General features: G+C 43.6%; 1 protein-coding gene across 1 annotated transcript in view; it reads left to right on the top strand.

Annotated features, from left to right (window-relative positions):
* The first annotated feature begins 1,325 nt into the window (after positions 1 to 1,325).
* Positions 1,326 to 14,101, top strand: part of LOC124253939 (serine beta-lactamase-like protein LACTB, mitochondrial) — a 34,679-nt gene continuing 21,903 nt past the window's right edge. Inside the window, exons 1-3 of the mRNA XM_046687784.1 lie at positions 1,326 to 1,790; positions 4,145 to 4,211; positions 6,777 to 6,967. Coding sequence (XP_046543740.1) covers positions 1,440 to 1,790; positions 4,145 to 4,211; positions 6,777 to 6,967 — 609 coding nt within the window. The 5' untranslated portion in view covers positions 1,326 to 1,439. The remainder of the gene's footprint in view (positions 1,791 to 4,144; positions 4,212 to 6,776; positions 6,968 to 14,101) is intronic.

The following is a 14,101-nucleotide window of genomic DNA, read 5'->3' on the forward strand; positions in this document are numbered from 1 at the left end:
CTGCTCGCGTAACGGGGTGTGTTTTGGATGGAGATTGCCTGGGTAGAAGAGTGAGTATGTATGGTTTTACGCCACTTTCAGCGATATTCTAGCAATATCACAACCGAGGAGTCAGAAATAGACTTTACACATCGCATAGCCATGAGAGGAATCGAACCCGTCTTCTTCAGTATCCCTAGCAAACGCTTTAACTGTCAGGCTATATCGCCGCCCCTACGTCATGTGAGGAGGCTCCATTGACTTGTAGGGTTTAACATATTGTCTTCCTTTCTGCCAAGTCTTACCTGTAATGTAAAAGTCCCAAATGAAGCCGATGTAGACTTTACCCAGACTCGCTTGAGCTGCTTTTCAATTTATATAAAGTTATTTGTTTCAATCAAATATATATTCAAAGACTAATCGTTGTGTATTGTTGAGCTGGAACGGGCTGATTGCATTAAAGAACTCATTTACGATGACACGAGTCAACATAAGAGAGAGGGTGTTTTAACAACAATGTGTCACACCGTTAGTCTCTGGACAGGTATTCCTGGTTTGGCGTTGTCCCAGGAGTGAGTGAGTTGAGGATTATGCCGCTTTTAGCAATATTACAGCAATATCACGGTGGGGACACCAGAAATGGGCTTCCATGTGGGGAATCGAACCCGGGTCTTCAGCGTGACGAGCGAACGCTTTAACCACTGCCCAGGAGCCGATAAAGATGCAACTGAATGGGTCGCGTGTTCTGTGTCGATGCGGTGGTTCATGGGGTGTCGTCGTACACAAGCGATGTTGTCTACTCCGACGGCAGTGATCACTGCACAAGTGACAGTTAAAATAGAAGTTGCTTCTTTTCACCCAGCAGTGAATGGGTACCCGGTGGCTTTAGATGCCCAAATGAATGTTTAACCTTCCAGCTTCTCACAACTTTCATTTGAATGTATGGAAAACAGATAGGCTGTGAAACATCACGAAACTGTAGAATTGGGATGATGTTTTCATTTTAGGTGTGTATTTTCAGTGACACATAATTGTTTTATTCAATGTGTACACAGTCTTCTATTTTTCATGTCAAAGAACCAAATCTATTATAGGACCTTATTCATGTTTTACAAATTCTTTCACGTTTTTCTTTTGAAGCTGAGCATGACAGTGTCCCGTCTATCGAAAAACCCATCTGTTTAGAAAAGCGCTTTAAGGTTGTGAAACCTTGTACAACGTATATATGTGCTGAGTTTGCACGTTATAATCAGCAATTATCTTATGTTACACGTGTCGATTTCTCATGTGAATGTCACCAGCTGTCTTCACTGAGTGCAACTCGTGTATGTTAATGTCCTCACTGTCGGTGGTAATACTGCATTATAAAGAGGAATAATTTGGGAGGTTTGGAAGGAGTTACTTCCCTTAGAAGTGCAAAGCTGTGATATTTGGGACGGGGAGCTGACGTGTGATGCAAAATGTTGCGTAATGCATTCGCTTGCACGAGATATGTCAAACCGTATATCAAAAACATATCCAAGACTCGGCTCCTGGCACAAACTGAAAGAAATCCATTGTGCAGATTTTACAGTGGGAGCCACGGAACCGCTCGGCATAGTCTCCGCCTCGGTCCATCGAATCTGCGAGTCATTGGCAGGTGCGCGTTTGTTCTAGTGGGAACATGTATGGGGGTGAAGATGTGGTTGATCAGCGCCGGGTGCGAGGAGGCCGCTCACCCAGACTCTGCACAGACTGAATACAAGGGGGACACATCACAAACGCTGGAAGAGGCAATCGCCAAATCCAGGGATATTCTTCAAAGGGTCAAGGTGCGCTCTCAAGCCAGGATAAGTATCATGAGCCTCTTTATACCGCGTTTAAAGTTATTTTATGTTTCAAATTGATTTTGTTGTTTTTGAGTGAAAAAGTACAAAAGTAAAACAAATAATCTAATATATATTTTCATTTATGAAACACATTGATTTATGTTTATACAGATATATTTGGGAAAGGGGTGGGTGGGGTGGCCTAGTGGTTAAAGCATTCGCTCGTCACGATGAAGTCGTGGGGTTCGATTCCCCACATGGGTACAATCATGTGTGAAGCCCATTTCTGGCGTCCCCTTCATGATATAGCTTCGAATATTGCTAAAAGCAGCGTTAAACTAAACTCACTCACTCACTATTTGGGTAAGCATGATAATATTAATTACCAATTCCACACTTTAAATGAATTCCATTCGCGGTATGCATCAGTTATTAAACCTTCATGTAACTTTAGTTCATTCTGTGAATTCAGGTCAACCAATACAACAGCTGTAGCATTAACCGTGTATGCATGCTATTTTTTACCAATTCCACATTTATTAATTGCACTCCATTACAAATGTGTGTATAATGTTTCAAAGCGTACAACCAGCCAGTATTGTCGATTTGATGCCAGGCTGTTATAGTTTTACACAACAGTAAGTTTGATGACAGTAATGCAGCATAAAGGAAATCACATCTAGAGCGTCACCAACATCAAATATGTCAGCATCAGTCGGTACAAGTTTCATGATGACTTTCCAGTGTTTGTTGATGATGTTACCATGCATACCTGACTGAATATATTGAAAAGCGTATTCATCTTCAATTTTGCAACATTTTTCAACATTTGTATATATACATTTTATTTTGGCCTCTGTATTATATCCCTTCCAGACAAGGCCTAAAAATGTTGTGGTTCGATTACCCTACCAACCCTTGAATTCTTGTGTCAATCCCATTATTTTTATAGGTATGAATAAAATAAGCTTTCAGATGCCATTGTTTTTTCCTACCCGCCGGCCGTATCACATCGGCCATTCTGATAGAAAAGTCAATATTATCGCTACAAGTGTGCAATCTTAAACTTGATTGAATAAAGAATTACACATCGATAAATTTGCTATTAGTTTGTATTGACATTCTGTTGGAGCTAGCCTCATATTGACTAGTATGATCATCCAACAGGCAGTCATACCCCATTTCCCTTAGCCACATGTGTCGTACAGGCCAGGTGTCCTGTCGTGGCTATTGTTTATATCAATCAAAACCGGTTTTCTGTATCATATATTCCAAATGTGTTGGGTATAAATACTGCCCCACTTTGTGTATATATATGTATTTTTATATTTCCCATTGGCCCTTAAACTTAATGTGACTTTCACCTCACCTCAGGTGGGGCCCTATGTAAATCCTCTGATAGGAGGGGTGTGACGATTCTTTTGGGTTATCAAATTAAAAGTAATTTATGTTAATACTCTTTGGGATTGTGTGCTCATATATGCACATATGCTTTTGTACCAATATTGTATTTATTTGTCCTTTAATAATATCGTTTCCCCTAATAAGTATTGTCATCACATCCTATATATCAGTCGGATTATTGTTAATTCTCATAATTGTATCTGTACAATGGCTGTTTCTGCCTGCACTGTCGAGGTGACAACAAGCCATCTTGTTGTTTAGGTTTCACCTGGACTGTGCAGTCGGCACTTGCAACTCTATAACCAAGACTTTTATTTTAATACATATTATTACTGTCTTTTTGTGTTGTGTCATCTTTGACTGGAGCACTTCTCGTAGTAGACACACTTGCCCATCCCTTTTCCCGTGAGACTTAATTGTAGCTAAGATACATAGCGTTCATGTCAGTGAACGCTATGTATCTTAGCTAACGTAACTGTTACGCAACCACAGCAATTACCAAAGTCTTACATCTAGATTTACAAGCACCACTTGTTAAGTGGGTTTTGACTTGCATCACTTCAAGCTTTCCTTCGATATTTGGCTGTCTCAGTGGGACAAACTGGAAGATTGTTTGAAGTGGTTCATCACACAAGATCAGTGAGTGAGGTTCTACACAGCTTTTAGCAATATTCTAGCAATATCACGGCAGGGGGCATCACGGCAGGGGACACCAGAAATGGTCTTCACACATTGTACCCATGTATATCACTGTACCAGGGTCAATGTTAATAGCGGCGTATAGTGGATTGACAAGTGATTTTACATGTGCCATGCTTTAACACCCCTGCGGGTCGAACCAGGGTTTTGGCGAGATGAACGAATGCTTTAACCACTAGGCTACCCCACTGCCCCTTAGGGTTGTTGTATGAATCCTGTGTATCAGTGTTGATCACATGTTTCCTACATTCCAGGATGAGACTGGCAGTCCGGGCATCGTGGTGGGGGTCAGCGTGGATGGGAAGCAGGTGTGGAACCTAGGTGAGTCACGCGTGTCACACAGATCTTAGCCTCAAAACATACTACTCCAAAGTACTAAAGCCAGCATTTAAAATACCTGCCTGCCCGACAGGGGACGGGTTATTTTCAACACGGACTGCCAGATTCTCAAATTCACCTGCCCGACGGTCGGGTTAAAATTTAGACATGTACTAATATATGAAGATATTTTGTGGGCAGGTAAGTTTTGGTCAGGGCTGGCAAGTTTTACATCTAACCAGCCCTGTGGTCTGGCTGAAATGTTTAGGAGTTTCATACCCTGGTAAAGCAAGTTAAAATTTTCATTGTTAATCTAGCAAGGTTTTACAGTATGGTGCAGTTAAAACGGACTCACAGCTCTAATTTTGGTTTGTTAATCTGGCAAGGTTTTACAGTATGGTGCAGTTATAACGGACTCACAGCTCTAATTTTGGTTTGTTAATCTGGCAAGGTTTTACAGTATGGTGCCATTATAACGGACTCACAGCTCTAATTTTGGTTTGTTAATCTAGCAAGGTTTTACAGTATGGTGCAGTTATAACGGACTCACAGCTCTAACTTTGGTTTGTTAATCTAGCAAGGTTTTACAGTATGGTGCAGTTATAACGGACTCACAGCTCTAATTTTGGTTTGTTTAATATGGCAAGGTTTTACAGTATGGTGCAGTTATAGCGGACTCACAGCTCTAACTTTGGTTTGTTAATCTAGCAAGGTTTTACAGTATGGTGCTGTTATAACGGACTCACAGCTCTAACTTTGGTTTGTTAATCTAGCAAGGTTTTACAGTATGGTGCAGTTATAACGGACTCACAGCTCTAACTTTGGTTTGTTAATCTAGCAAGGTTTTACAGTATGGTGCAGTTAAAACGGACTCACAGCTCTAATTTTGGTTTGTTAATCTAGCAAGGTTTTACAGTATGGTGCCATTATAACGGACTCACAGCTCTAATTTTGGTTTGTTAATCTGGCAAGGTTTTACAGTATGGTGCTGTTATAGCGGACTCACAGCTCTAACTTTGGTTTGTTAATCTAGCAAGGTTTTACAGTATGGTGCAGTTATAGCGGACTCACAGCTCTAACTTTGGTTTGTTAATCTAGCAAGGTTTTACAGTATGGTGCAGTTATAAGGACTCACAGCTCTAACTTTGGTTTGTTAATCTAGCAAGGTTTTACAGTATGGTGCAGTTATAACGGACTCACAGCTCTAACTTTGGTTTGTTAATCTAGCAAGGTTTTACAGTATGGTGCCATTATAACGGACTCACAGCTCTAACTTTGGTTTGTTAATCTAGCAAGGTTTTACAGTATGGTGCCATTATAAGCGGACTCACAGCTCTAACTTTGGTTTTGTTAATCTAGCAAGGTTTTACAGTATGGTGCCATTATAGCGGACTCACAGCTCTAACTTTGGTTTGTTAATCTGGCAAGGTTTTACTGGTATGGTGCAGTTAAAGCGGACTCACAGCTCTAACTTTGGTTTGTTAATCTAGCAAGGTTTTACAGTATGGTGCAGTTATAACGGACTCACAGCTCTAACTTTGGTTTGTTAATCTAGCAAGGTTTTACAGTATGGTGCAGTTATAACGGACTCACAGCTCTAACTTTGGTTTGTTAATCTAGCAAGGTTTTACAGTATGGTGCCATTATAGCGGACTCACAGCTCTAACTTTGGTTTGTTAATCTAGCAAGGTTTTACAGTATGGTGCCATTATAGCGGACTCACAGCTCTAACTTTGGTTTGTTAATCTAGCAAGGTTTTACGGTATGGTGCAGTTAAAACGGACTCACAGCCCTAACTTTGGTTTGTTAATCTAGCAAGGTTTTACAGTATGGTGCAGTTAAAACGGACTCACAGCTCTAATTTTGGTTTGTTAATCTAGCAAGGTTTTACAGTATGGTGCCATTATAACGGACTCACAGCTCTAATTTTGGTTTGTTAATCTAGCAAGGTTTTACAGTATGGTGCCATTATAACGGACTCACAGCTCTAACTTTGGTTTGTTAATCTAGCAAGGTTTTACAGTATGGTGCAGTTATAACGGACTCACAGCTCTAATTTTGGTTTGTTTAATATGGCAAGGTTTTACAGTCTGTCGCCATTATAACGGACTCACAGCTCTAATTTGGGTTTGTTAATCTGGCAAGGTTTTACAGTATGGTGCAGTTATAACGGACTCACAGCTCTAAGTTTGGTTTGTTATTGATGGAGCTTGTTTCACGGCTGAAACAATTTGACTCAAAAGGAGACAATTAAGTGTCTGTGACCAAATGCCAGTTAATTGTCTGGTCTGTGATGCCATATGTTGAGTCGCGGCGTTAAACAATACTCAATCGTATTCTTCGACAGTAACAGTCTGTGATGTATGTTAATTACGGTCTGGTGATAGCATGTTGTTGACGTCTAAGTTTCTACGACAGGGTTGTAATTAGGTCTGTGATGTATGTTGACGTCTACGTTTCTTCGACAGGGTTGTAATTAGGTCTGTGATGCATGTTGACGTCTACGTTTCTGCGACAGGGTTGTAATTAGGTCTGTGATGCATGCTAACGTCTACGTTTCTGCGACAGGGCTCGGCTACCAAGATGTAGAGAACCGAGTCGCATGTACTCCAGACACAGTAATGAGGATCGCTAGCATCAGCAAACCCATCACCATGGCGGTTGCCGGCAAACTGAAGGAGATGGGTCTGCTGGATCTGGATAGGCCTGTCCAAGATTACGTCCCATACTTCCCGGAAAAGTTGGTGGATGGACGGAAGGTAAATCCATCAGTATACCAAAATGTGCCTTGGCACTGTTGAAAGTATGGCAACAGAAGTTTTTAGTTGTTCCTACTTAAAGCCTCAGATAATATTTCAGCAATATCAGGGGGACACCAGAAATGCGCTTCAGACATTCTACCCATGTGGGGAATCGAATCTGGGTCTTCGGGCATGACAGGCGAACGCTTTAACCACTAGGCTACCCCACCGTCCTCTTGTTGGATTCCATTTGGGGGTTGTCTTATTCATGGGGTCGGCTTATAGACGGTAATATACGGTATATTGCTTTGTTTGTCAAATGTACCACTGACTGACTGACTGAGTTTGGTTTCTGCCGCTTTTAGCAATATTCCAGCAACATCACGAGGGGACACCAGAAATGGGCTTCACACATTGTGCCCATGTGGGGATTGAACCCTGACCTTCGGTGGCGAGCTAGCGCTTTAACCATTAGGCTACCCCACCGCCCCAAATGTACCACCAAATGTCTGTCTAAAAAATTGTAAAAATTGAAGACAATGCTAAATATGGTCAAGAAAAGACTTCATGCTTGCAGAAAGCAGTTTAGACATTACAGATAATGTTACCAAGAATTGACATTGTGAATAGCTTTAAGGCCAGACCAATTTTTTTTTCTTGTTTTACCGATTTTTGTCCTCAGAAAAACTAAAGGCAGGAGGAAAAAAATAAAAATCACCAGTCAAAGTAATATTCCTTTAAATACTAAAAGTGTTTTACTTTGGCAGTTTGTGAAGTGTATATGGGGCAAGGGTTTAGGGTTTAGGTTAGGGACCTAATCCAATGTAGTAGGTACATGTCCGATTGTATAAACACGAGTAACATTTATTTTTCCTTATCCTGACTCATGCTCTTTTGGATGTCTTCTTTTCTTCTACGAACATAGTGGAACACTTGTATCTCCCTAATTGAAGCTCCCTTCAATGTAAAATCACTAATTAGTACTCACCACGAGTTGCCTCCCTCTTCCTTAGCTGGCGGGGAAAGGAGGGCCACCCTCTGGCCTCATGCTTCACTCTCCTTCTTAAGCCCAGTGAGCAGGATGAGAGAAGCCTGTGTCTCCCACACACTATATCCTTTGATTATTCTTAGTTAGATACCTCTTATAGTTTACTATAGAGGTGTAGCTAGTATCCTTCATCAATATGTATTGATAATTAATCGTATTTCTACTGTTTATTCACGGGACTCCGTGATTGTTCAACTAGTTTACGTTGATGAAAATCTGTACTATTTGTAGATTACGTTTTCTGCTGCTGATCCGCATTTAATATGCCCTAGCTGTACTCGCGCCTTATGCGTTTTCTTCCGCGATTGCAGTTACTGTATTAATCTATCTAATTCTACATTTAATAAATATCGTCTCGTCTTGGGGGCGTGCAGCAGATAGGTCACGCAAACAAGGTTTAGCCATGGCCGATACATCGGACCCTAGCCAGTCAGCTGCTGTCGGACTGACCCCTCCCGTCTGGTGTTCCGCTAGAGTTACCCTCGAGGCGTGGGATGCAGTCCGCCCGTCTCCAAGAAGCGTCCTGCATCCCCAGACATCCCGTCGTCGCCAGCCAAAGACTAAGAGGGCCACCGACATCTACTCGCGCCAGACTCCGTACCCCCAGGGCAGCGTCTACCTCCAAGGGGAAATCAGCGAAGTCTTCCAGAACCTTCTCAGCCGAGATTGTTCCGCCCGCTGAACTGGGCCTGTATGATGATCAGCAGATCATCATACCCGATCTACACAAGAAGCGACCGGTGTCGGCAGCAGTGGCGTCAGCACAGATCGCCATGCAGCCAGATGTGTCTACACTGATGTCTGAGGCGATCTTCCTGAGGGGCCCCGTCGCTACCATCGCAGAGAGGGCACTGACTACATCTTCACAGACCGTCCCAGATGACCTGATGCGGCAGATCATGAAGATGATGGAGGACCGTTACAGACTAGAGAGACAACCAGCCCAGAGCCTGAGCCTTCAAGAAGGCTCCAACTTAAACGACATCCCAGAGGGACCCCGTCACAGCGTAAGCGGCCACGACCCAAGCCACCTCAGCGAAGGAAGTCACAGACCAGCTCGACGAAGGACCCAGATGTACAGCCTTCGCGGAAGGCCTTCGCGAAGGGCTTCTAGATCATCACCTACCTCGGACTCTGATGATCAACACTCACATAAAAGGCTGGAGAAGGAAGATCACCTCATCCCTGGACTCTGACTTCGGACCCCAGACTTCACGAGCGAAGCCTTCGCTAAGGTCAAGTCGCGTGCAGCTCCCCAGGACCCGGACTCAGATGAAGCTTCGCTGAAGAGTCTTCCACGAAGAAGGGCACCAGTTACAGGCTCCAAGTCATCTTCGTCTAGAAGGTCATCCAGGGATTCCACAAGAAGCCCAGCGAAGCTATCAACGTTCACCACATAGATCTCATCGCAGTTGTCAACCTATAGACGCAGCTCGTCAGGCCGTTCACAAGACGATCTCCCTGGCTGTTCTCCATGCCGATCACCTGCTCGTTCACCTGATCCTCTTCGTAGATCACCACGTCAATCTCCTGCGCAGGTCACTGCACAAGTCTTCACGGAAGTCCCAAGTCAGGTCTCCTTTAGCGTCACCCTGTAACAGCGGTAGAAGCATATAGGTCACCATCAGAAGAGCATCAACCTCTTATCAGCGATCCCGTTATAGAAGATGATGGAGGCATCATTTTCTCAGGCGCTGAGATACGCTATTGGATGGTTAACAACCTAGACCTATCTTCACCTTCCAAGAATGGTAATTCGGTGCACACTTACCTGATGAGGGAGGACGATGCAGACACCATCACCCTACCTCCGATCGACCCGATTGCTCACGGTCCCACAGAATCTGGACACAGCCTTCCATAAAGCCACACTTACCGCAGTTTAACGCAAGGAAGTTCTCAACCCATAATATGGACCCTTCCTCAAGGCACAAAGAGATCAATGATAACTACAAAGTGATCAAGCGATGTCAAGAATAAGAACTATAAGATTTTTGGCTTAAGCTGGTTCAGATAGAAACCATGACAAAGGCTTAATGTTCTTCGACCTTAATAGATCTAGAACGATCAATGAGACTCTTATCACCAGATTTCGAGACCCGACATCTGAGGATGATAGAATGATCTACTCGGCCCTACTTATGCAGAAGAAGGACCAGCAGTTCCTAACGGATCATCTCACATCAGTCTCAGCAGCTAACTCTAGCTCGTCGTCAAGGCCTCCCTCGCTTCCTGCAGCTGGGGTGAGCAGTTTACAGCTCCACTCTACACAGCCCGTGGTCTTCACCATCCATCCATAGATAAAGTCTCCAAAGGAAGTCACTAAGGATTCTAGAGTAGTCCTTATGATAAAGTCGATGGACACGCTTAGCCAGCGTCATCGGGCAGACTTCACAAAGATATTCAGGGAAATCTAAATTCACTGGATTACAGAAAGCACGGGATAGGAAGATGGCCAGCTCCAGGGGAAAAGATTCTTTTAAATTCAGCCCATATGGCAACTACAGAGGAGGATCAGAAGAGGCAGGGCACCCAGAGGTTCCCCGCAACTATAAACGATGAAAGACAGGTTGAACAACTGGAGTCTTCCACCCCAGCCGTTCCAGTACAACCGTCCACAAGTGGGTGGACACCTTCAACTGCACTGGGAGAACTGGGGAATGTTACAAGACCCATATGTCTCCAACATTCTTCGCACGGATATCGAATCCAACTACAGGCCATGCCTCCGCTGACAGTCAACCCTCACAAGTTAGGCTTCCAGGCAGCAACAACTACCAAAGTTAAGAGAGGCTGTTACATCTCTCCTAACCAAGCAGGCCATAGAAGTACTAGATCAAGTAAACATCGAGACCAGGCTTCTGCTCCCCAGTTTTCCTAGTGCCCAAGAAAAACTCCAAGGGAGAAATACAGACTCATTTACAACATGAGCACATTCAACAGAGATTATCTATCCAAACCCGTAGCGTTTAGCATGATACATCTACCTCAATTCACGGCACCTAATTCGTCCCCATGGACTACATGGCCAGTATAGATCTGCAAGATGCGTATCTACACATCCCGTTACATCGAATCAGGAAATACCTACTGTTTACACTAGGACGGGCTGTATTACTAATGGAAAGTACTCCCATTTGGAATATCATCGGTCCCCTGGTTATTCATAAGAGTAGCGAAACCTATCGTCACCTACCTACATCGTCTAGGGCTCACGCGAGTGCGTTCTACCTCGACGACGGGATACAAAGTAGATCAAGATCCACAGCGTCTCAAACTACGGTTAAACTTCATCATCAAGCTACTAACACAGCTAGGATGGTTAGTAAATCTACTCAAGTCGGACCCTAGTACCGCACTTAAGATCTGCAATTTCTAGGCATTCGATTTATCCGACTCTGAACCGTATCGTCGTACCAGAAGACCGATGGCTCAAGATCCAACAGACCATTCCACTAGCCCTACTCTCTCCGCTACCACTCACGACATTGGCAGAGTCTGTTAGGTCTCCTCCGTCAGCCCAAGACATGACAGTCAGAGGCAGACTACAGTTACGTCCGTTACAGGTCTTCATCAATGCTCATCTCGGCGACCTACAACCATTCAGTCACGAAACACCTCAGACCTCATCTACTATGGTGGACCAGGAGGTCGAATGTCTCGCGAAGGCATTTATTTAACAGAGCGAATTCAAAACCAATCTCTATGTAGGGCGTAAGCTCCAAGGTTGGGGAGCTCATCTTCGCCAAGCGGACCGGCATCAAGGGTTATGGAATCAGCAAGAAAACAAGCTCCATATAAACATGTTAGAGATGAAAGCAGTAATCAGCGTCATACTTCATTGGAGCACCATTCTACAAAAGCATCTGATGATTCATACCCGACAACTCAACAGTGGCGTTTTATGTGAACAAACAAGGCTCAGCGAGATCACTGAACCTATTGACTTTTTGCTTTCAACTGTTCGATCTAATCGACGATCTCAACCTACATGTCAGAGCATGTCACATTCCCAGGAGCCAAGAATGTACTAGCAGATGCACTCTCTCGGCCACACCTACCGTCACCCGACAGAATCGATGCTCCATACAGAAATCTTTTGCACAGATTATCAAGCAAATAGGAGCTCCAGCTAGTAGATCTATTAAGCCACTTTCGCTTCAACAATCAGCTAACGACATTATTATCACCAGTCCCGGATCAACAAGCCTGGGCAGCGGGCTCTAAGCATATCCTGGGAAGGCCTCAGCGGCGTGCGGCGTTTCGCGCCAGCCAGCTAATCCCTCAAGTGTTACAGGAAAATCAGACAAACACAGAGCCTCAACTGATTTTGGTGCGGCCCATACTGGCCAGCGAAGCGTCGTTTCCCATTCTAATTCAAGAAATCGGACAACCAACACTAGAGCTACCAAAGCAGAATCTACTAATACATCCTCACACCAAACAGGTACGGCGAGCCAAAGCATTCCAACTTCATGTATGGACTGTATTAAAGTGTGTCTAAACAAGAGAGGTTATTCAGCCAGAAGCGGCCAGCAGTCATGCTTGCTTTACGGCTATTCTACCGCGTAACTTGTAATGTACGGCGACAAGTGGCACAGTTTGAAACTTACGCAGCAAAAGGGATTTACAGCGAGAAATGCTACACATCCACAGAAGTGGCTGATTATCTGTGTTACCTACATGCAAAATAAACATTAAAAGGTTAGTTCTGTGATAACTAGGAGAGCGAGTGTCAAGTTAACCAAGGCGCCAGAGTTACTGGCCTTACTACATGCATTCGATTGGAAGATCAGAAACAGAAGTTCCGCACTCCAGCTTGGGATCTAAATATAGTGCTCCAACACCTCACAAGTGAGGCTTATGAACCACTGGAATCAACAACTTTTGAATTTCTCACACAGAAAACATTGTTCCTGTTATCCCTAGCGGCGGCAGCCAGGATGTCAGAAATTCATGCACTAGATTATGAGAGGATACGTTTTGGCGACAATCAAAACACAGTGCACATGGGACTACTGATGGGATTTCATCGCCAAGAATCAATTGCCAGGTCAACCAGACAGATTATTCCATGTTCCTGCACTCTCCTCAATTCTCGGATCTAAAGATCGCTTGACCTATCTCTATGCCCAGTCAGAGTTCTCAAAATCTATCTACGACGTTCCAAAACGCGGTGACGACATCTCAAACGATTATTCATCCCTCTATCGACAGCGACTCAGACCGAAGTCTCTCGCACCACCATATCTATATGGATAAGAACTGTCATGCCAGCCTACAAGGCTGCTGGGACTCGACCCTCCAAGAGCATCTAATCCACATGAGATCAGAGCACTGGCCTCCACACTCGCTCTACATGGTAACTGCTCATTAAATACCATCATGGAGGGCTGCTTTTGGAAATCCGACATGGTGTTTGCTAATCACTATCTGAGAGATATCACCACCGAGGGCGTCTCAGGTATTCACCATTTAGGTCCCATGGTCCTCGCACAGCAGTTGACAGTCAGTTGAGGCGATAAGACATAGTCTTACGAGTTATTAGGCGTATAAGACAGTATCATCTAGCTTACAGCTCTCGGGTTTTGACTATTAGCGAGATTATTATGTATATATCATACCAGTATCATCTAGCTTATAACTCTCACGAGGGTTTTAGGGCTATTTATATACATAGCTTAAGTCTACTTAGTCTTAAGCCCAGTACTGATGTTTATGTACAGTTGGGTAGCTTCTCCATTTTGGAATTAAACTTTTTATACCTTTATTGCTATTATCATAGTATCTATTTATTGTAATACCCATCTATGGCAGCTGATAAACTTATGGTTTATAGTAGCAGGAATCCTAATTCAGTGCCATTATGAAGTTCCGTAAAGGGGTTATTACATATATATATTTAAATCACTAATTATTTAAATCCAAAGTATTCTGGTCTTTCCCACCTCTGTTTCCGTAGTAGGATTCTACAAACAAAGAGCATGAGTCAGGATAAGGAAAAATATGTAATTTTCTGAATAAAATTGATATTTTATACTTATCCTGACTCATGAGGTAAACCCTCCCATCCTCCCACATAACACTTTGGATTTCCCTGTAAA

Source organism: Haliotis rubra, unplaced genomic scaffold (genome assembly GCF_003918875.1).
Source record: "Haliotis rubra isolate DU_JTF1 unplaced genomic scaffold, ASM391887v1 Scf559, whole genome shotgun sequence".
In the NCBI taxonomy this organism is placed as follows: Eukaryota; Metazoa; Mollusca; class Gastropoda; order Lepetellida; family Haliotidae; genus Haliotis; species Haliotis rubra.